Source organism: Arctopsyche grandis, chromosome 12 (genome assembly GCF_051622035.1).
Source record: "Arctopsyche grandis isolate Sample6627 chromosome 12, ASM5162203v2, whole genome shotgun sequence".
NCBI classification, from domain to species: Eukaryota; Metazoa; Arthropoda; class Insecta; order Trichoptera; family Hydropsychidae; genus Arctopsyche; species Arctopsyche grandis.
Window position 1 is genome coordinate 16,084,753 of NC_135366.1, and position 23,763 is coordinate 16,108,515.

The 23,763-nt window shown below is 33.9% G+C and overlaps 1 protein-coding gene across 1 annotated transcript in view; it reads right to left on the minus strand.

Annotated features, from left to right (window-relative positions):
* Positions 1–18,106, minus strand: part of LOC143920608 (ubiquitin-conjugating enzyme E2 R2) — a 40,932-nt gene extending 22,826 nt beyond the window's left edge. Inside the window, exons 1-3 of the mRNA XM_077443550.1 lie at positions 17,921–18,106; positions 17,677–17,874; positions 9,725–9,811 (exon numbers count right to left, since the gene is read on the minus strand). Coding sequence (XP_077299676.1) covers positions 9,725–9,811; positions 17,677–17,853 — 264 coding nt within the window. The 5' untranslated portion in view covers positions 17,854–17,874; positions 17,921–18,106. The remainder of the gene's footprint in view (positions 1–9,724; positions 9,812–17,676; positions 17,875–17,920) is intronic.
* Between the last annotated feature and the right edge of the window lie 5,657 nt (positions 18,107–23,763).

Genomic DNA, 23,763 nt, shown 5'->3' on the forward strand with positions numbered 1-23,763 from the left:
TCATTAGTCTTTGAAATATATATAGTAGTTTTAGCGGAAACCTTACTTTTATAACTTCGAAAACTTCACATCTAGACTTAAAACGCTGCCAAGGTCACACAGATATAGCTCAAAGTGCCTCAAAAATATACGAATATCAATGTATGACAGATATTGTGATCTTATCTATTCTTAGTATATTTATAGTAAAAAAAGATTAACTTTTTTGCGAAAAAAACAAAGTGATTCATAATTTTCAATGTAAGTAAGGAAAGTGAGCTACTTGACACACCATTTGTGAAGATTTAGAATGGGAAGTCGACACATCATTAAAAGACGAAGCATTATAAAGTACTGAAATTATATATTATATGAACTACCCTTGGTGCACACAGTTGGGTACTTGATAGAAAATGTGAGAACTTAATTATCAAACTCGATTGTTATCGCTGCCTCCTTTTATTTCATATCTGACGATAAATAAGCGCGAACAGTAATAAGAAATTAAGCTGGATTATTTAAGACAGAAATAAGTGTTTTATATATAAAAATATACTAAGCAATAGACGAAACATAGCCAGACGAATTAAAAATAAGAATTGTTAGAATGACATTCAAGATGATGTAGAAGAAAGCATGGAAGACTTGTGTGGCAAGAATAGAAGACGATTTCAATAGCATTTTTCGAAAAAATTTTATGTATTTTCTCATGTCAATATTTCCTAATAATTGTCATTTTATATAATTTACTCATTATTAGAGGTCGTAATCTGAAGGGGCCGGAAACGTGCCGCCTATTGTTCCATTGTTGTAAATCCTTTGTAAACAAGGTTCGGCAAACCTTTAACAATGCTTTTACAATCTTTGAACAATAAACAGCCCCTTCAGATTCCGGGCTCTACTCATTATCTAAGATTTAAATTGTATGTATTTCATATATTATATTACAACGTATTGATGTCGTTTTTGAAAATCTAAAAAAATATTGTATACTTATACACAAATGTTAAAATAGAACATTCTATTTGCTAAAATGAAAATGCTAAAGACGAATCTCTAATGATAACTACTATATCAGACATAAATTCAATGTAGATAATATACCAAATGATAGTGATTAATGATCATAATTAAGCTCTTCTAGTTGATTTTGAGCAATAAGCGTTGCTACGTCATATATTCATATGACGTAGCAACTGCTTGGCACATAACCGTCGTCGCATCTGATCTCGTTGTTTAAACGTCAGAATTTCAAAGTCATAGCGATCTAAGGTCCATACACCCATAGTGCGGACAAAACCCCAGTCGTACCCGTCGGGGCTTATTTTGGACGTTTTGCGGCACGGTCGGGTCTGCAAAGGAAAAAGGTTGACGACCGGCGAGCGAGCACACAGGGTAAGGATCTGGTGCTAGTTGTGCGCACACCTACACACAAACGCACCAAAGCACGCACACGTCCCCGTCGTCCTCGCAGCCTCCCATCATGGGTAATCATCTCTGCGTTGCGTCTGCGATCCTGATACTTAAGCCCGCCGCATCCCTTCCATATATGGGGATCTCGGTTGGGTCCTGGCGACCCACAAACGAGGACACAAACCCGATCCGCTCGGTCGATAGCGATCGATCCTTGCGGGTATGAAAGATGCAGCGGGTGGAGGTAACATTAAAAATTAGCAAAACGCGTTAATGGCAGGCTCGCATGAGAGCAAGGAGGAGCGGACAAAGGACGTGGGAGTCCTGCGGATCCCTTTTCAAGGATCAAAATCCGGGAGAAGGGATGCGACGATGGGCAAAGCTACCAGGAGAGAATGTGTGACTGTGGGTCGTCTGGGTGCGTGCACCGGACGAGTGCAATCAACCCTGCACGCAATACCTACTACAGAGGACGACGAGGTTCTCTTCTCGCCAGTGCAACGTCTTATTTACTGATCGAAAAAAAGCTGCTGTGTGTGACACGACACGCGACTTTAATTTCAACGCCATGTGTACAAAAAGAAGATTTGACGAGGAAAAAGTCTTATGAAGCATGCAACATCCTTTATAGGTCAACAAAGTTTGAATGTATAATAACTAATAAGAATGATAATAAAAATTGAGATGAGATGTATGAAATTAAGCATTTTTTTAAAATGATTTTAAGACGAAAGATGTTGAGGATGCCAAAAGATTACTTACCGGGATAAGTTACATCATACAAAATCCAGTACTAAATATGTAGAATCAAAAATGGTTTTTTTAGTTGTTTTAGCAACTCGACTTAGTAATATACATATACAATGTTGTACGCACATTCTCCAAACAAAGAAAAATGTTTGTTTTTTTTATTTACATGACATTGATACTGGTATTATAATGTAATTTTTTCGTATATATTTAACGGGTCGAAAAAAATGGTAGAAAAAAGGCGAACAAGAGTAAACTGCCACTTACGGTTGACGGATCTTCACTAAATTTATTATGTACATTACTTGATATTAAGCTGAAACTTATAAATATGAAATTTTAGTTCGATACGCCGAAAAGTTTTGGATAAAAACATAAAACAACCTCGATTCTCTAGAGTAAAAGTACTACTTTCGGTTGAGGTAAAAATATTTAAAAATACTAGTGTATGAAATTCATCATAGAGGTGAAATATAAGTGGAGGTATCACTTCCGGTCAAACTAAAATTTTAAAAAATTTACATCGTAACGATAAACACTCCTATAACTGATACTACATAAGTTTCAGATTGATAAGATCAACGGTGTTCGAATTATCCAACAAATTCACACACAAAAAACTACGAAGACGTGATCAGTAGCCGATTCCAAGTTCAAATCAGTCAAAATTTCGAGGTTGAAATTTTACATGATCACACAACTCCATCTATTACTGCTGCGTACATTAATAAAATGAAAAAATAGATTATGTAATAGATTACATGAAAAATAAAAATCAGTATGATCAGTTAAGCTAAGTTAAGTTTAGGAGATTATTGAATCCAAAAAAAAAGAGACGATATCCATAAGGGGAGGCACCACTTCTGGTTAACTTCAAAATTTGTAAAAAAAATGACACCGTGTCAATAACTGATTCCAAGTGTCAGTTCTATAGGACTAACGGTGTTAAAAAATCTTTAAAAAACACAAGACATTTTATACAGACATCTAAAATACCAAAATATACACACATTTTTTTCTAGAATGTGAAAACCGAATGAGTGATCGATTCTGAGTTCGAATCAGTCAAAAACTCGAGTTCGAATTTTCGCATGATCACAACATGTTCATCTATTGTTACTATGTACATAGATAAAGTAAAAATACAAGCGTTCGTTATTTACTCACTCACAAACTGAACTCTTCTCAAGTTTTTCAATTGTACAGCTGTTCGATTTTATGCTGTTCCTTTTGATACAAATAAAAATTGACAATTTCAAGAATAATAAACTGTACTATTTCAACGACTTTTTTCAAGTAAATTGGATTTATAAGCAGCCGAAACACTCAGTCAAATTTGAAACATGCTTTGAAACCAAGCTTGGTTTTTACATACCTCTTCTCACTTTTTAGTTAAGAAATTCGTACCTTACATACTTCACATTGAGTGCTATCGATAAGGCCAAAAAAGCCACGTGCACGCAACTAGAACATTAGTCCTACTTTCTAAAAAAAGTACAGCTAAATAAACGCAGTGATTCGCCGGCTTTCGCAAGTCCAAGGTTCGAAAGGTCGCAGTGTGCAGGCTCACCAGTGGTGGTGGGGTAAACGAGATGAGAGAAACAATCAATAAAGAGCGTGTGCGTGAGGGCGACTCGGACTCGGATTAAAACAGCCGCATCTGAGCCTCTGCACTCCTGGTGGTTCTCCGCATTTAGTTCGAGAGCTTTGTTGGTGTTACAACAATCGAGAAAGGTCCAAAGTTTGTAAAGAAATAAAAAAAAACTTAAAAAAAAAAAATGAAAATGCACACAGGTCGAATGCGCTATCTGGATAGCGGTCGACACGAATGGTATGAAAATACATAATACAAATAATCAATTGTTCGATCGAAAGCGTAAACACGAAAAGCTCTCCGAGAGCTTTCTCGAAGGCTCAAAAAGCTCCACTAGCAGCGATCACGAAACGTTCCAGGAATCAAACGGTAGAAATGTGTACTTGAAACGCTTAACTGTTATCACACACGGAAGCGAGATCCATCAACTTTGTACCGTGTAGCTTTGCAAAGGTGATTCATTTATATTACCCACTTGCCCGACTCTAAGTCTAGATTGCGTCCTTAAATTAAGCTCGGTACAAGTATATTTATGATGATAATTGAGAAGACCAAGTATTATTTACAAATACTGAGCAAATTCTCAATACCTATTAATCTAATATATAATTTCGAAGGAGACTTTGTATGTATGTTTGTTTGTTTGGTTCATAAAATCGGTGACATTCAATTTAATAAAAAAAGAAATGAATATTCAAATAAATTTAAATAAAATAAAACTATTCAAATATATTTAATCAAATGTTTACTATTAGAATAGCCATGTTTAAGTAGTTAAAATTACAAATACCGAGCGAAGCCGGGTAAAACCACTAGTATTTGATATTCACCTAATGCTAGATTTGAATAAACTAAAATTATGAGTATTGGGAAAAAATTAAGTACAAATACGAAAGTTAGAAAGTTGTTTAAGTTCAAAACTTTTGAATATTATACAAATTTCTGTATTCAGTAAGATTGAAATTATTAATTTAAAACTTCATATGTATATGTATATATATATTTTTTTTAATATACTACTTATTAGAAGAATAAATGTCAAATGTTATGAAAATGCTTCCGTTCATAAAGTATTCAAGCGATTAGAGTTAAAATTACGTAACGCGCTTTGTTTATGTTAATTTGACGCATTTAAAAGGTTATCTAGGCCGAATGGTAGAAAGTGTGAATGCATTTCACGCGATAAACGAGACGTGCTGAAAACTTTTAGTGATAAAAAACAATAGGAAAGCTATACAAGGACAAGGAAGTTTGATAAGAATATTGTTCTAATCGCGAAAGATCTCGTCGACATGGCGTTCAGAAGTCCAGACTCATCGAAGGACTAAAAAAAAAAGAATCGAGCCTCGTCTTAATAAGGTGGGGGCAGATAAGGCAGGACGAAACACCAGGTTGGCATAACAACACAGGTAGACCAAGAGAGGTAATAAAGTAGGTGGAGAGGACGGCAAAGGGTCGACCGGTCTGATACAGGTAGCCAAAGAGTCGAACCATAGGTAGAATAAGTAAGTATATAAACACGATGGGTCTCCAATAACGATGTGCTTCTTTTTACTTTCATCAGAATAAGGACGAACAAGCTCCTCGAATCCCACATTATGTACATACATACGAAGGGAGAAGGGCGAGGTGTGTAGTTCTTATACCTGTCAGCTGTTCATTGTAGCATGAGGTGCATCCGGGAACAAACGATGACCCCCCCCGACTTTCTCACACAGGCAAATCGGCAGCTGGTGCCCAAAGTGAGAATTTCAAAAATGTCAGGTAGGGAGCCAGAGGACAATCTCTGGGTCTCGAATTCTCTGCGAGATGAGAATTTGAGCTGGCAGCAGCGTGCGAATTTCGCTTTCTCAAAAATGCGTCAAATTTAGTCAGTTTTTCCTCACATTCAAGTGAAATCAATACCCAACGGTGAGTAATTACACTTTTTACTTTCCATTCGTGCAAATTTTAACTGTCGATTGTTTTGAATAGTGCGCAGTGGCATTGTAGCAGAAAGGAGACGGAACGGTACTTCAGTATTGGAAAAACTGACATGGCAGCTCATCGTTGTGTCGTACAAAACCGTGCGACAGAACCAACGGGAAGCTAGCAATACTGCTTGCTGCACGAGCAGGCAGTTGAAGCACTACCAGGTGGTGGTAGGTCGCTGACCTGCCAACCACTACAAGCCAGTATCTATCCAATAAAAAAATAGCAGAATGGAACAGCCAATGTTGAAAAACCCAGGTGACATATAGCAAAACTGCGTCAAACTAGCGCGGAGGATAAGGTCAACGTAGATGGGCCAAAAGCGTAAGCTGGTATTGTCTAATACGGCTTTCCTTTATTCTGTCAAATGTCAGACTTATCTAAATGTCAAATGAATGAAAACGTGCCAAGTTTATATGTATGTAGGTATAATGTTTAAAATCAAAACGAGCATAATGCGGAAAAGGGATACGAAAGTTAACACTACAAACCGGTTACATTATTCCTGTTAGCCAACACACTGGGCAACGTGTGGGCCGAGAGCTCGAAATGGGTCATAAGGCCATGTCCTTTCGGAGGAGAGCTTTTGATATTATAGAATTATATATATATCAACTGAAGATGACTCAATCAAATACGCAGTTCCTTTGTGGATATGACAATAAAATTTTACTTTTTTCTGGATAAGCGGGAAAGGGCTGCGTGTTTACGCACACGGATCATACAAAAAATGAATTATGAATGATACAACAAACAATTTTGTTAGTCGACCTTAGGACGCTTTGGCAATGTCAAAGATTATTAATCTTATTTTATTACCATGGAGATTTACGATAGTACATATTACTTTATTAATAACCTTCTACATACATTGTTTAGTCAAAGTCTGGTTCAAATAATAGAATATATAGATATCATAAATTGAAATCAATGATTGGTTTAAATGTTCTTCCTACCCAAATACTATCCTATTTCTAACTAGTGGGAATCAAGAAATATAGTAACATAGCTATCTTTCACTAGATACTTCAAATTGACGAGGCAATATTACGCCACTTTAATAAGAAGAATGACAAACTAGGTGACAGCAATTTTCCAGCCTTGGGATAGCTTTCAACGGTTAACTGGATCTGAACCAATTGCGTTCGGGAAAATTAAATCCTATTGATGACTTTCTTGCAATTTCTAGACTGGTTTTGCACAACGGCGATTTGCGGACAAATCCGTTTCGACAGATAGTATAAATATTATTGGCAATAATGTGTGCATAAAAAATATGTAAACAATATAAAAACGATATCGTTTCACACGAAAACGCCACGTAACAAAATTATAAACGGAGAAAACAAGCGGGCTGAATCAATAATAATCTTCCTTATATAAATTTATACAAGACGACTTATAAGCCATAGAAAGTGATTATTGCTATTATATTAAACATAGCGGACATTGAAAATTACCGTTTAGATAGCTTTCGTTTCGACGCGCTCTATTGCTTGTGGAAAAAAACGAATTTAATTTTCCAAAATCGAAAAAAAAATTATCGTCAAACATAATATGTAATATGTACATAAAAATAAATATACTTTAATCCAAATGAAAAGATTATTACATAGAAAAGATAAGTCATATCCGATCTGTATCTTATCTATTCAACATAGAGAATTGTATGCGATATTGCGATGTAAATTTCATGCATCGTAAGCATTACCTCGACTACCCATTATACATACGTACTCGTTTAACCTTTTTTTATTGTTTTCAATGTTCTTTGCCCTTGCGTATTCCGATCTGAAATTTTCAAATAACGCACACGGAATCGTACCGGAGCGTTCGAGACAAAGGAGAGCCACCGCTTAGACTTTCTTACAATTAGCGGTAACCAAATTTAGATTGAAACTGCATTCGCTAAAAGCGGACAGACAAATGTTTCAGTATAAATACTGAAAGCGTTCGCTAGAATGTCTAGACTTTTTGTTCTTTATGTTTCGCTATATAAAAGTGCAGTTTCCAAATATACGAACGACGCAACGGCTGGGGAGAGCGAAGGTCGGGGAAATGCTCTCTGGCGATGCAGCAAATAAGAGACACGTGTTTTTTCCACAAACATAAAGAACTCAAAGCTGTATAAAATCCTGGCTGCACAGGAGCAATGCTCGTAGACCCAAGTCGAAAGAAATTACTACGAAACCAGAGCAAATGTTCCTAGCACAAAGAGTTCAGCCATTTCGTGTATACCAGGACAGTGTTTGGTAACCTACATACATACATATACATAGATGTATATAATTCGTGACATAACGTGGTAAGCAAGAGCATTTCAATTAGCACATCTACATATTTCAATCAATATGTTTAGTATACACCGCCCAGCATTAAATCTTTTTGTAATCAGTTGTAAAAGATAAACAGTTTTTTTTTGACAGATGATTTAGGGTCAAATGAATCAAAATCGATATAAATAATGACCACTTTATATTCACAGTGACCAGTTTACATTTAGATAGGGATAATATTTTTGGCACAGCTGTAAAATAAATTACACAACAAATATCAAAATGACATGTAATGTCATATTAACATCTCTAAAATAGCTCGGACGACAGAATCAGCGTTCGCCCGGCAAATCGAACGTCAAACGGTTTGCCAGAAACAAAAATAAAATTTGACGTTTCAGTGAAATCATTTTCACTGGGTAATCGTACTATCTTAGCAGCCAACACTTATTTATTTAAAGCTTAGGTTAAGACAAGGTTGTTAGGGCTCGGTATTTATTTTTGTTACTGGCAACCCATTTGACGTTTGATTTGCCGGGCGAACGCCGATTCTGTCGTGCGAGATATTTTAGAGATGTTAATTTGACATTAAATGTCGTTTTGTCACCGTGTAATTTATTTTACAGCCGTGCCAAAAATATTTAAGTATAGAAGGGTATTCTTTTTAATATTTCCCATTCAGATAGTATATTTTTCAATTTCAATACAGTACAGAAACAGTCGCAACTTCTTGCCTCCCGGTTTCTGGTTCAATATTCATCGACAGGTTTTATTTCAAAAACCAATTGCAACTATTATATAAAAGCGACAATTTATATACTGGCATTGCGACCTTCATATTGAATCCATCTAAAAAATATAATTTGCCCTTTTGACCTTAATAAAATATACCGTAACAGTAACTAAGCTGCTACACAGCAAATACCCAGAACTTGGCGGTCAGGTTTCGTCTAACCATTAGAACAATCAACCACACTGAAAATTCTCTAAATATATACCCACGTCGTGTATATACATATGTATGCATAAGCATCGATGAAACTTGAAGGTTATTTCGCAGAAATGGAATGATTCGAAAATCGATTTCAGGAAGACTTGTAGTCTACATGTGTTGAAAGAAAATATACATACAAAAAGTAGGCAGAATCTGACGTTGAATACGAGCCAAACTGACCATATACTCGGGATTCGGCTAATTCGACCCAAGACAGACGACGATGACCAACAGCCAAGGTTTATCCCGGATGACGGAGAGCATCGAATAATGCTGGGATGGATGCCAAGGTGGTGGGCGGAAAACGCGGGGTCAATACGCCACCAAAAAGATTTTCACACCCAGAACAAAGATTGAGGTGAAGCGGATATCCTTCGAGACACGACGATCTCGGAGACAACGATCGGACCTATCAAAACGAAGGTCCTTTAAAAAAATCACATTAAACGTGCTAAAATTATACGCATTCGTTCAAACAAAAGAAGATTTGGACATAAACCAAACTACCAAGAAGCGCGTTGCAATATCAGTTCGGTAACCAAATGTTGGGATTTTTTCAGGTCAACAGCCATGATGGAGTTTATCTGATTCGAGTATAGATGTTGACAGCTGTCTCGCACGAATTAAAGAAAAAAATGCTATCATATGTGTCATCTCCAATAACAAGAACGGTTCAAACGGGAGTTGACAACATTTCATTAGATTTTTTTAGTAGATAAATATAAGTGATATATAAAAAAGTCTTACCTCATACACGTTTGGATGCCAAACTTTTGTTAAAAATCTAATTGACGGAGGTGAATATGGATAGTCCTGTGGGAATTTCATGTGTGCCTGAAAAAATAAATAAAAACACATTCAATATAAATTATCAATATCGATTTCAATAGCAAAATTGATTATAAATGTTTCGTTATCCATTATTATAAGTGTAATGATAGATAATGCCGATATCGTATTTTATAATATGATTGCCATTATGGACGTGTACATTGTACAAAAAAATCGCGATATTGACCGGCAGCAACGACTTCAATAACGATAAATAATTTTTTCGGGTGGGCCGTTTCTTTTTTTGGTAAAACAAGTTTATCAAATGCGCCACATATACAAAACATGAATTTTAGAGAGAATCGAATAAAGAGGCAGTTTGAATTTTAAAATAAAAACATAAACGTATAGATAAAGACGAATTTTGGAAGTGCAACAAACGTTCGAAGTGATAAATCAAACATATCAATATAAATATTGATAAGGTGTACTTTGCAAACTTATGACAAGTATCTATGTAAATAATTTTTGTCGGAATATGTAACTAATCAATTTTATTGATAAATAAGCTTACAAAGAACTAGACAACCCTTTTAAAGCTGATCAACGCCGATCGGCGTTTTGCCAACAAGTTCATGGGCCCGATAGGCATTGTATTTTGAACATGTTCAAAGTAAACAAGACCCGCTAATCTTTCCAGGTAGCATTGAAAAAAAATGCATCGAACATGAGTCGTGTAATCCGTGTCATTAATTTGTCAACTTTATAAAGACTGATTTACACCGGAATTTCTGAATTTATAACCATAGCAGAATTTTCAGATGGAAATCCTTAACTGCTTAGTATTTTAGGTTGTGGCTTGGCATTTAGATTGTGAGCAATTACATTTTGACAACAATGAAGAAAATATAACTAGTTTTGGAAAAATACATTAATTAATAGAGTTACATATTTTGTTTATTTTATATTGTTGCAAGATATATTAGAGTCTAAACACACCTTTACAAAACTCAAAATCCTTGCCAGTAATTATCTAAGGTTTGTTTGGATTAGCTACAATTTTTATACCTGCTTTCTAAATAATTCTAGTTGGAAATGTTGGCGATTTTCAGCGTGGCGGGCTTTCAACAGAAAAGATGTCAGCAATCAATGGATAATATAAGATAATCATCATCTACAACCACTCCCATCCACTGCTGGAAGGCCTCTCCAAAACGCTTCCATTCGTCTTTATTTTGCACAACGTTCATCAATCTCAACTCACAATTTTTTTTTCTAATTTCATCTAACCATCTTACTTGCGGCCTTTCTTTCACCCTTTCACATTCTCTCGGGTACCATTCAAGTACTTCCTTTGTCCGCCTTGCGTCCATTTCGAACATTGCCATTTAAATCTCTTAACTCTCTCCACTTTATCCACTACTCTTGTCATACTTCTTCCCACCCCCATATTCCGTTTCCTATTTCTAAGATGCATGTTAAATGACAAAAAATCTAAACAGGAACTAATGAAACATCATTCAAAATCAGGTCTCGAATTGAGCTTTTTGTTTAGTGAAAGGCGGTTAGTACTAAGAAAAAACTAATAAAAACCTTGTAAAAACTCAAGCATAAAAAAAACTTATTTTGTATGGAATTTAACTTTAAACGTTACGGATTTTCATCACATTTGAACCCGGTGGCTCTTAACTATTTCAATTGATTTAAATATTGACAAGCGTTTGAATGATTTTTCCTTGTCTGATAAGCAAACTTTGTGGAAGAAAAAAAGTGGTAATAATATATATATATATATATATATATATATATATATATATATATATATATATATATATATATATATATCTATATTGCATATATATTATTACCACTGACCGATTAAAAAAATAAAAGAATACAGTATAAAAATGTACGCATACACACAACATATATGTAGTAGCATCAAAATATATCAACGAACTTCAAAGTCGAATTTAAATTAAATAAAAAAATTGGCACACGTCAGAATAGAACAGTGGCATTATTATATCACACTGTACAGCTTGAACGTGTATTTCAACATGAGAAGCTTTCCAAGCGATAAAAAAAATCCAGCATACTTATCATCAATATTTACATTTACACCAATCCACGAGAGTGTGAATGCTTTCGTAGCGTGAAAAGTTCTCGGGAAACGCACAAGTTGCGTTGTAATTTTTTCCATCATCCTTGGATGCAAAATAGAATAAGTCGAGATCTCGGCCAAGCACGTGACTTCCTAGCAATAATAAATTCAATTGAGTGTCTTATTTTATAAACGAGAGATTCAGAAAGTGTGGTGCGCGAATCGCTCGAGTGTAATAATCACTATTTCAAAGAGCTGCGCACCACTTTGTTCAGCGATCAACTTGGTGCAATGATCACACACTTGAAGTGAAGTAGATAAAATTAAAAAGTCCGAGGACACTTCTGTAGTATCAAACAGGATATTTTTAGTTACTAATGAATGCATATTTGAGCAGCACCGTCACAGACCACGTGCTCGTTCAGAGTTGTGTGTATGTGTGGTAGATCGATTTGAAACTCGTGATGAGTCTATTAAAAAAAGTAGACCAAGAGCTGCCAGCAAACTGCAACGTAGACAACAAAACAGCGAAACCGTTAGTTAATAAAAATGGCAAAATCAAGAAACCGCTAACAGTAACGCAGAACCAGGGGAGCGATTTTGCTTTCGTTTATAATTATCAGTTTAAAATTGGATAATGGTTAAAAATAGTGAACCGATAATAGCAATGAACGGACATTCTAAAATTTGAGCGACGCTTAATGAGAGCAAACGACAAAGCTGTGTGAAATTTATTTGGTTTCGAATTAAGGTCGACACACTGTCGACCTTGTTGGATGCATAATTTAATTCGGTGCACTTCTAAATTTGAACACCACTTCAAAATAGCGCGTGCAAAAAAAAAGTTTGACAAACCCTAAGAGATTGTAGCTGGTCAAGTTTGTAAACAAAAACTACATACATATTCAGGTCACACATTAATTAAAATGTTCTAATTTTTTCCCACGTACAAAGTTACATTTTGAGACAAGGGTCGACATTTAAAACAGAATTATGTCCAAAATAAATGTGTATATTTGACCCATTCTGTTTATGTATGGTTAGAAAACATTATTGTTTGCATTGAATGCTCTTCTTACACAGAAAGATCTAGCTATTTCATAATTCACAGCCATTTGCCATCCACTGCCTCTCCAACACTCACAACTCTCATCCATCTCGTTCCACACATTTTTCTGATTTCATCCACCCATCTCCTCTATGGCTTTCTTTGCACCCTTTAACATTCTCTCGGGTACCATTCGAGCACTTCTTTCATCCATATATCGTCCATTCTTCTAACTACCTGACCCACTCATAGCCATTTCAATCTTTTCACTTCATTAAACCTAATATTTACAGAAAACCATTGTAAATTGTTCTATGTAGATAACAACAATTCATAATATTTGTATGCAGACAAATCGGCAAATATTTCTAGCAATTTCTTTGAAGTAGCTGTACGATCTGTCGTAGCGTTTACAGCTACGACAAATTTCATAGCCACATACTTTTTTTCCACAAATCTTTGCGCACTGCGTATTTTCAGCTGAAAGTAAAAAAAAAAACAATTTCTTACCAAATACCATACCTGATCAGACAAAAGACAAATTACAAATGGTATAAGCGTGCATAAATAATTTATTAAACGAATAGAGTTATAATTGTTCATAGCATGCAAAGCTTTGTACGTATTATATATATATATATATATATATATATATATATATATATATATATATATATATATATATATATATATATATATATATATATATATATATATATACATAGAGACAATCAATATCAGAAAAGAAGCTCTTACAAAAATTGTTCACATATGTATATAGTATAGAAACCTTCGTAAGTTGAAATACAAACATTGCCAATCATTCCCAAGAATTGATATCCTAACAGCGGAAATTGTCTCAAAACTCAATCAATCAATAAAGCAATTTAGTGAAAATCGATCAGTTTTCTGAAAACCTTCACGGAAGAAAGCCACGTATGAGTTATTAAATCAAAAACCTTCACCGCATAAAGGTCGATTTACATAGCTCCCCCAATTCGGAGATATTGAAATCATCCTGCAAGACACGCAAACCAACGGGAACCACGTAGGAGGGTTATTCGTGTCGAGCTGAATGCACTTGACGGTCATCAGTCGTGGACAAAGTCACGTTATCACAAACGAGGGGGACCTTGGATTTGTGGAAAAAAATCAGGCTGCCATTTAGGGACGACCTTCGAGGTGACTTTCCAAAGACTGCATCAGCGACGAGCTGTGACCAAAATTGGCTAAAATGCCGGAAACGCGAACTGCAAATCTAACGACAAACCCAAGACAAAGAAAATGGTGCATCGAGCGCAATCAAGTCAGCAATTAATTAAATCCAGTTCCTTTATCGAATGAATAGCACATAATCAATAATGCCTTATCGATTTCCTTGATCAAATCCTGACTGACAATTACAATGTAATGTGTCCAGTTTAATTAACAAGTCGACACTGGTTTTTGTCAGCTGTTATTATGTGTCATATTGATAGATATTAGCCAAAGGATAATAACCGAGACACAATCCTCAATAACAAACAAATCGATTAAATTATATCCTCAAGTTTATTTATACCCTTTTTTTATAAACGACCTCCACTGGTCATCGCAATAATAATGGAGTCCACAAACGAAGCGGTTTTTCTGTCGTAGAGATCGTCGCTTACGATATGGGTATCGTAGTTAGCTTTTTTACTAAGCCAAATCGTTCAAAATGGTTAGTTTAATAACTTTATTTGTGGGGATAAAAAATATTTCATCAAATGTGATTTTAAGTGTATATAAAATGACATTACAAAAAATTGATAAATCAATAGCATTCATTGTTTGATAATACATATTTTTTTAACACTCGATAGATTGGCTACCTACTAAATATTATGTAGTTGCTGTAATTGATACATTTCAAACTTTCAGCATATACTCATAATTAAGAAAATCATCATACATACATATGTTAAATGTAATTACAATATAAACAAGTATGACTTTTTGTTCGTAAAATCGTTCATGGAGACATAAGATGTTTTCTAGTTAGGGAAAGTATAAAAAAAGGTTTTTTATACAAAGTCACACACATGTACACACATGTATATGTTACAGTCCAAGTGTTCATCTCGTTCGTTCATGAACATACTAGTTTATTCATACACGAACCAATCTAGCGAGTTAGTGTACACGAAAGAACACGTTGACAAACGAACTAGTTTGTTCATGCACAAACTATTTGGCAAAAGTTTTCTCAATCGTTTGTCCCATCCTCTATGTACATATATATGTATGTACACTAACCTTGGGTTGAAATATTTTAAATTTTAATATTAGCAGAAATGTGAATTATAGCAAAGTTTCAATGTGGTTTCCATAGGATTTCCCTTTTAAATACTTGGCGTTTTGACATATCAAAGGTTTTGACAGCTATAGGTTTATTCTATTTGATGACAGCTTTTGACTGTTAACACTTGAACTAAAACCAATAGCTCGTGTTTGGACAAACTAGTATGTTCATGAACGAACCAGAGGGAACACTTGGACTGTAACATATGTACATATATACGAATACGCCTCTTACGTCTCTAGTATGAAAATAGCTGCAACTTTATGACTCTCGAATATAATACAATATATAGATTATAATCAACTAAATTTTAATAACACAGATACATATGTATTTACTTAGTACGCCTTATCAAAACAAAAATTTCAATATTGAATAACGATTGCATAATTTCATGTTTGTATGTGTCAATTAGAAGCAATTAATTTGTGCGAATTTGGTTATGACAACGTTACATAAATGAAAATGAGGTTTAGCTTTATCGTAACACACAATAGTTTTTAACATTGAATTCAACTGATTAATTAAACGGGTCAATGTCACAACTTGGCAAGATAGTGTTGAAAAAAAAATGCAATAAACCAGTGAACAATCATAGAACGATTAACAATTGTTCACAAACAATGATCTTCAATAATGTTGTAATGAGAAAACAATAAAATAAAATGTTATAAGAGCACAGATAATTGTACATCTTCTAAGAAAACAAAAAAAATCTTAATAGTCATAAATGACTGTATATGTATATTTAGTGACTCAGTATTGAATTAGTAATAAACTAAAAAAGAAATGAAGAAATTTTAAGGCTAGTATTTTCACTATCTAACATTCAAATAAACATAATGTAATGAAAACATTGTAAAGATGTGTTATTTTTTTAATAATGAAGTAAAAAATATTCGATTATTACACACAAAGATCATCAAAAAGACATTCACATTTTCCTTATCGACTTATTCATTCACAATGTAGCCTAACAGTCATACATTACTCATCAACATATTCAATACCTCTGCCGATAAAATCAATATATATATATATAATTAGGTATGTTCAATTTAAATTGTTCCTCGGACTTTGGGATTGTATGAATTGACAGTTCGGTCACAACACTGTTTTCAATTATGTCGGTCTTCCAATTAGAACAAAAAAAAGTAAAAGTCTCACTTACCTTGCAATTGACCGAAATTTAGAAATATTGCATTGCACTCAATAATACCATTTTTTAAATATATATAAATCTACCGGGCTATTCAGCAATTTTTTTATGAATTTATCCAGTCATTCTCTTTATTATCATTGTTTTAATTCATTTAATTATTTATATTTGCCGGTTATTATGACAATTGATCAAATCTTATATACAGAATATATCTCATAAATTACTTTTAAAATAGCTTACATCATTTTGTACCAGCTTCATCCATTGATACAATTATTCGGTCCATCTAATGACCTGTACCGCTTCCATAATCCCGGCACATGTATGCACTAGTTTTACTGAATTTAAAAGGAATACTTCTACATGATTCCACGGACAATCCAGTCAATGCTATACATATATGTAATATTGTACAAAGAAAAGTCTTAACATTCTTATATACAAATGTTTAGTTTTGAACCGTTTCATATACAAATCATCAAATCCTTTGTACACTCTACCTACACGCACATACTATAATCATTCTCAATACATACGTGACATTGTATGTTCACATTTTCAGGCCACATTTTGTTTATATTACTACGCAGTACACACCGATTGCACATACATTTATTTATTCTTCATATTTTAATTACACACACACACACACACACGTATGTCAGGGCTGTGAAATTATTAAAAAAACGCGATTTCAACTCCAATTTTAAAAATTTCCTATACAATGTTGCGATATTTCCAGGTATATATGTCATTAATCATTATTATAAAAGGTATAGTAACAAAATTTCCACAACTTGTCAGGCTCGTTTGAATACATTGTACATCACTTTTATTATGATTTAATTACTTATACACTTGTAAGTATCTTCTCTAATGTCAGCAATGAGAAAAGGACAAAGATGCGTCTCAGATTTGCATACACCGAGTATTGGTGAATCACTTTTATCGCAAATATGAGGTCCAAGTTCGGTAGTAATTCAATATTTACATACATTAAGTAAAAAAAAAAAAATGAGTTATCCGAGTTGAAGTCACTCGATTTTTTTTTAATGACTCCGATTCCGACTCCACAGCCCTGGTATATGTACGTATTCACACGTACAAAAAAAAAATGACGAAATTTACAGTTTTATATAATTAGACAGCCGCGTTCGCGGTCGGATCTATTCTAGAACGTTGAATCGCGGATGTGGCATTTTGAGGTTATGTTTTGTAATTTGCGCGAAAGTGAGGGTATTTGGGGGGGGTGTTGTTGTGGGTGGGGGGTTGGGGGTGTTTTGAGGCGAACCTTGAAGTATCCGCCCTGGTAGAGGGTGTCTGGAGGACCGAATATGGCGACCTCCCATTCGAAGAGGTTCTCCTCGCCGAGGAGTTTGACGCGGAAGCCCTCGACAGGTTCCTCCTGCAGACTCTTGTATTCGAGCGCGAGCGCGCGCACCGCAGACCCGGACAGTGTCACGGACATGACCGCTGTTTGCTTTTCTCTCTGACTCTGACTCTGTTTCTGGTTCGGGAGGTTCGGGAGGTTCGGCAGGTTCGGCAGGTTCGGGAGTGTTTCGTCGGTGTGTCTTTCGCCCTGCACTTGCACTGCACTGGCTGATCCGGTTCCGGTTCCGGTTTCGGACTTTCACGGAGAGACACAACGCGGCACACACACTCCCGCCGCACTCGCACGCCAAACACTGCGGAACAGCTGTTGTCCGATGTTCGCACGCCACACACTCACAGGTGCCAACACGATCATGCTGCAACAACTGTCGACACGGCTGCCAACTCCATTCCCTCTCCAATTTTAGTGGTCTTTGTCTTGTTATTGCTTCTAATTTGTACAACTACGGTATACGTGACGGCACATATATTGCTGATACAAAAGAGGGTATTTGTTTAGTAGCACAGCTCCACACGCCCAAAAACCAATTGTTATATCTCGACGCGACGTCAACAGATGGCGTAGGCGTAGTAATATTAAATTATAAAACTTAATAAGTAATAAGTCAAGCCCGGACCCTGAGGGGGCTGTTTATTGTGTGGCGGCTTGCTTATACGACATGGTCGAGTTTGGTTGCCTTCCTGCGAGTGGGAACCAACTCGGCTGGGTTCGGAGAGCCACTACTCACTCTGCCTTTAGCTGTCATATAATAAACACGTGCATTAACATGCCAGTCGTCTCATTCGTTCATCCTCCATAATTGTTTAAATGTTTTAAATGCATTGTGAAAGGTTTGCCGAACCTTTTTTACAAAGGATTTACAACAATTGAACAATAAACGGCACGCTTCCGGTCCTACCTGTAGTAATAAGTAATATTAAATTAGGAAACGAAGAAGAATAATCTAGAAGGGATTTCGTCCTTCATTTTTTTGCCAGATTCGCTCACCAATTTCGGAGGGACGTTAATTGGGAGGTCAGATTCCAGACTTGGCCAGATTAGAAATATTCATGTAATTTGGTGAAATAATATGAATCTTAATCAAATTGGTTATTCGTTACTAAAAATTTAGACTAGGAAAAACTGCAACAAGTTTAAAAACATATGTAGATCAAAAGATTCCTCATATAATAAAATGGTCTTATAAAATACAAACACAAACTATCCAAGTTTTGCCTCCCCCCCCCCCTCTTGGAAAAAGCTGAAATAACGTCCCTGCAGCTTCGTTCGTCAAATATGAGTTCACAAAATTGAGATATAAAAGAGTGTATCTTCATCAAAATCCCAAATCTTTCGATTGGAACACTCATATCTCGATGATTATTTTTTGTTTTTAAATTTGCCATATCAGCCATCACCAATGATATTTCTGTTCTTCCAGTAATGTGTGGGTACTACGGAATCATTACTCCATTCTCAAGTTTACAAATTAGCCTTTTGAATCTCTCACATTCAGACTATTAACTCATGAGGCTTTTTTTTCTTTTAAACGGTTCAGTTAGTGAGTTGTATCTCGCAACTGTGTGGCTTCGAAATTAGGTGGCGGTTTAGTTTGTCTTCGTGTTTCCCGGCATATTCCTGAATCACCTCTCTTATGCATCATATATTCAGGTTTCCTTCATTTGCATTGGTGATAATTTTCAGTAATTGATTTTGGTATAAAATGTGCAAATTCAATATTGAATGATTTACTGCACCCCCAGAGTTACTGATAAGTTCTATACGTCCATTTATTGTTGAATGAATATCATTTAACACCTACTAGAAATAACTAATTCAAGATTCTGTCGAATGGGAAAAAAGGGAAAATATCTTTTCACCTCTATCGTCCCTCATGCCCTTATAATGTAAGAACAAGTTAAATAATTATATTTTACTACGCCATCTATTGACGTCGTGTCGAGATATGACGTTATAGCGAGTGTCTAAACATAACAATTGGTTTTTGAGCATGGAGCCGTGCTACTAAACATGTAGATAGGTAAAAGTTGTTTTATTTACATAGACCCACCCCCATTACTTGGAAGAGTTGCATAAAAGTAAATAGATTTTTTTTTTATTTGAATTTAATGTAAACGTTTACCACAATATTTCTTTTACCACGTATTTATGATGAGCAGAGATAGGCATTGGACGGATGCTCGTATAATAACGATAGACTCCATTACCGTACAAAGCTCTTGTTCAAATCAAAATAAAAATGGTTGACAAAATTGAACCAATTCTGTGAATAAAGCATCGTCCGAACGCTGTCCTTTAATGGTGAGCTCAAAGATTAGCAATTAAAAAATAAATATTCGTATAAATATTTATTTCTTCTTTCTTGAATGAATAAATTTAGTCCCTAATTGGTAATTGTAATGCAATTATGATAGAAAAGTATTATAAACACAATGGGTGTCGTTCAAATCTAAATTTATTTATTTTTCATTGGTATCTTCAAGAAAATATACTATTCAAAAAAGTCAGTTGTAATGTTCCTTTTTTTTCATCTTGACTCGGTTTGTTTTGTTATTATTGTCGACATTGTGCGAAAAATATCAATATTTTCCTAAAACGATTTAAAAAGGTAATTTCATCATTATTAAATAAGTTTTTATTTCTACATACACATCCATATGTACTTTGTCTTTAAAAAATTACGCAGTGACATACTTTATGCACTTTAACATAGATTGAATTTTATTTTAATAATCACATTTTTTTATGAAATAAAAATATAATATTTTATGTTTCAGACATCTATTCAATAAATGGGTAATTTATAAATGTAGTTCTAGAGATTTTTAAAAAATTCAATAGATGTCTATATAAACTCGCAAGTAAAATTCAATTAATATTCCTCAATTCCCTAAAAAGTTCTATTTAAACTCAGTATATTTAATATTTTGTATTATTTTATGATTCAATTAAATATTTATATAATATATTATAACACATGTGAGTATTTACAACAATGTGTGTCAATATGATAACTCAACAAATTAAACCATTATTGGTGTTTTATCATTTTTTCAAGTTTGAAATAAATAGAATACATAGTAATGGTTTATTTAAATGAAAATATAAAAAAATATTTTAATAATTATTATGTCAAAAGTTAAACGCTATTTTAATACCTACGTGGCATGGTCCTGTGGCGCAACGGATAACGCGTCTGACTACGGATCAGAAGATTCCAGGTTCGAATCCTGGCAGGATCGAATTCCTTTTTGTATTTTTTTTATTATTATATTAGTTATCATTATGATTTAATCGACGTATAATAATTTTATATATTTTTTTTCCTAATATTTGTATTATGGCCATGATGTTGAACAAAATTATATGAGATTTTATGTATCAATTCAATTAATTTTACGTTCATTTATATTGAAAATGAGAAACTGGGAGAATTACGATATTTTTATTTTCGATTATGCTTCAACATAAACCTGTATATTAAACATATATAGATATAGATAATCGGCCTTGAAAGTCGACATTTTTACACAACCAAACTAATGCAAACTACTACATATTTAACAATTTCAGTATCAGAACTTTCAATCAACATATATACACATATTCACATTAATGTGTGCAGGTATTTTATTGATGGAAAAACTGTACTTGGGTTCAGTTTATAAATATGGTTTTTTGATTGCATGTTCATATGTACTGTCGTTAATATTTTGCATATCATGATTCTTGGAAATCGGTACATTAGTCTACCCGGCCACGGTGCGAATTGCCAAGTGGTAGGAGCACAATGAAAAGCAATCTTCTGAAGTTTGTAACCGGTGACCTCACATGCTTTCACTATTGTGTTAAATTTCTTCAAAATATGGGTCGTAGAACCCGACCGTCGATGAATGCACAATGTAAGTTGGAAACATTACAATAGCTATATAACGTCGTTATAAAACGAATGGATATAATAACAAGGGTGCTAAATGAATACTCTATTTATTAATATATCACTATTAAATATACAAAAATTTGAAAAAAGAATTTTTTCGTGAAATTTTTGTAAAGGTACAGTTACAAACATTTTTTATAATTTCTATAAAGTTTTTTTAATAAGTCTTAGTAAATTAAAGATACTATAAGATCATTGACTTAATAACCTTTGTGATTTTTAATAATAATAACTTAAATTTTCCATTTATTAATTTTTTTAATTTTTTTTTATCGCAAAATTTAGTGCCATCCCTTAGTGACATAGCGTTTGGTGTGAAAAGGCTTGCATAGTTCACATATTAACATCAGTTAATAATGTATGATGATACGGGACGGTCGACTTTTTTTATTTTTACAACCCCTTCTGACATTCTTCAAGTGATTAAAAAGTTTTAATTAATGAATAAATTTAAATTTGTAGAATCGCACATATTTTTGAACTGTAATAAATGTATATTTATTTAATAATACTAGTGGAAAAATGGTAGTGCAATATTACAACATTACAAATGGTGAGTAGTTCTTTATCATATAGGTATAAAAAACAAATCACGTATAGCACAAACAAACTTGCATTTTAAAATTACATATGCATATACATATATTTGATTAATTTTCAGTGATAAAATACCCAAATTGAGCACAAGTTTGCCATCAAAATATGTATGTATTTTTGTCTCATAATACTTATGACTCAATGAATATTGTATTTTATATTGATTCAATCATTGTTGAGTACTCCTTGTATGCATTCATGTTTACATACATTCATAATGAATATATAATATTTACTACATGTATTAACATATTTGATATTGGGCATTTTTTTATATGTCTTCTGCATATATTTAATATTCGTAATACATATGTATGTATGTAATATGTAGGTTAAAAATTAAATTTTAATTCATATTTTTTTGAAACTTAAAATTTTTCTACCTTATAATTGTAAACACATATTTAGTGATTACATATTTTATATGTTACTAGTTGTTTTACCCGGCTTCGCTCAGAATTTGTAATATATAGCGTAAACATGGCGAATATAATAGTAAATATTCATTCGTTTTTTTATTAAATTTATTTCAATCGAAAAAAAAAATCGACTCGTTGTCATAGAAATTTTGACTTGTTTACGATGTTCCCAACCAATGTTTCTTACATACAAATTCTCTTTCGAAAAGATATATTAGATAGACAAATTAACAGGTTATTACTCGGATGTGCGAAATTTGAAAAAGAAAGTTACAAATCAAACTTTTTCAAGTGCCCCGAGTTCTGCCACTTTCCGAATACTATCTACAGTCAATGTGTGTGATAGCTAAAGCCCGGACCCAGTAGGTGCCGCTTATTGTTTAAATGTTGTAAATGCATTGTTAAGGGTTTGCCAAACCTTTTTTACAAAGGATTTACAACAATGGAACAATGAGCGGCACCTTGGCTATCCTATCTCTAGTGATAGCTAAAGAGTGGACCCAGAGCGCGCTGTTCATTGTTCACATGTTGTAAATGCATTGTTAAAGGTTTTCCGAACTTTTTTTACAAAGCATTTACAATAATGGAACAATAGACGGCGCGCTTCCGGTCCTACCTCTAGTGATAGCACTGTGAGATAGTATATTAAATTTGGCAGTTCTAAATCTATTAAAAATTGTAGAATTACATACAGGACAAACATTTAACTTTAAATAGTAGATCAGTCTTTTCCAACCTTTTTTGTGCCACGCCCCACTTCATTGCTTCAAAAATCTTCATGCATCCCTATTATGATTATACAGTCCACTAAATGCTAAAACAAATGCTTTTTACTTGAACTTTTTAAAGGAATACTGATTTAACTGGTAATTTAAAATAGATCCTCCCCTATATTACGGGGTTTTCCAGGATTAGCTATGAAAATAGAAATATCATAATTAGTTTCAAGTGTGCGATTTTTGCTAGCATTTTATGCAGAGAAAAAAATATTGATAATTTTTCAAATTTTTCTTTTAAATTCTAAAATTG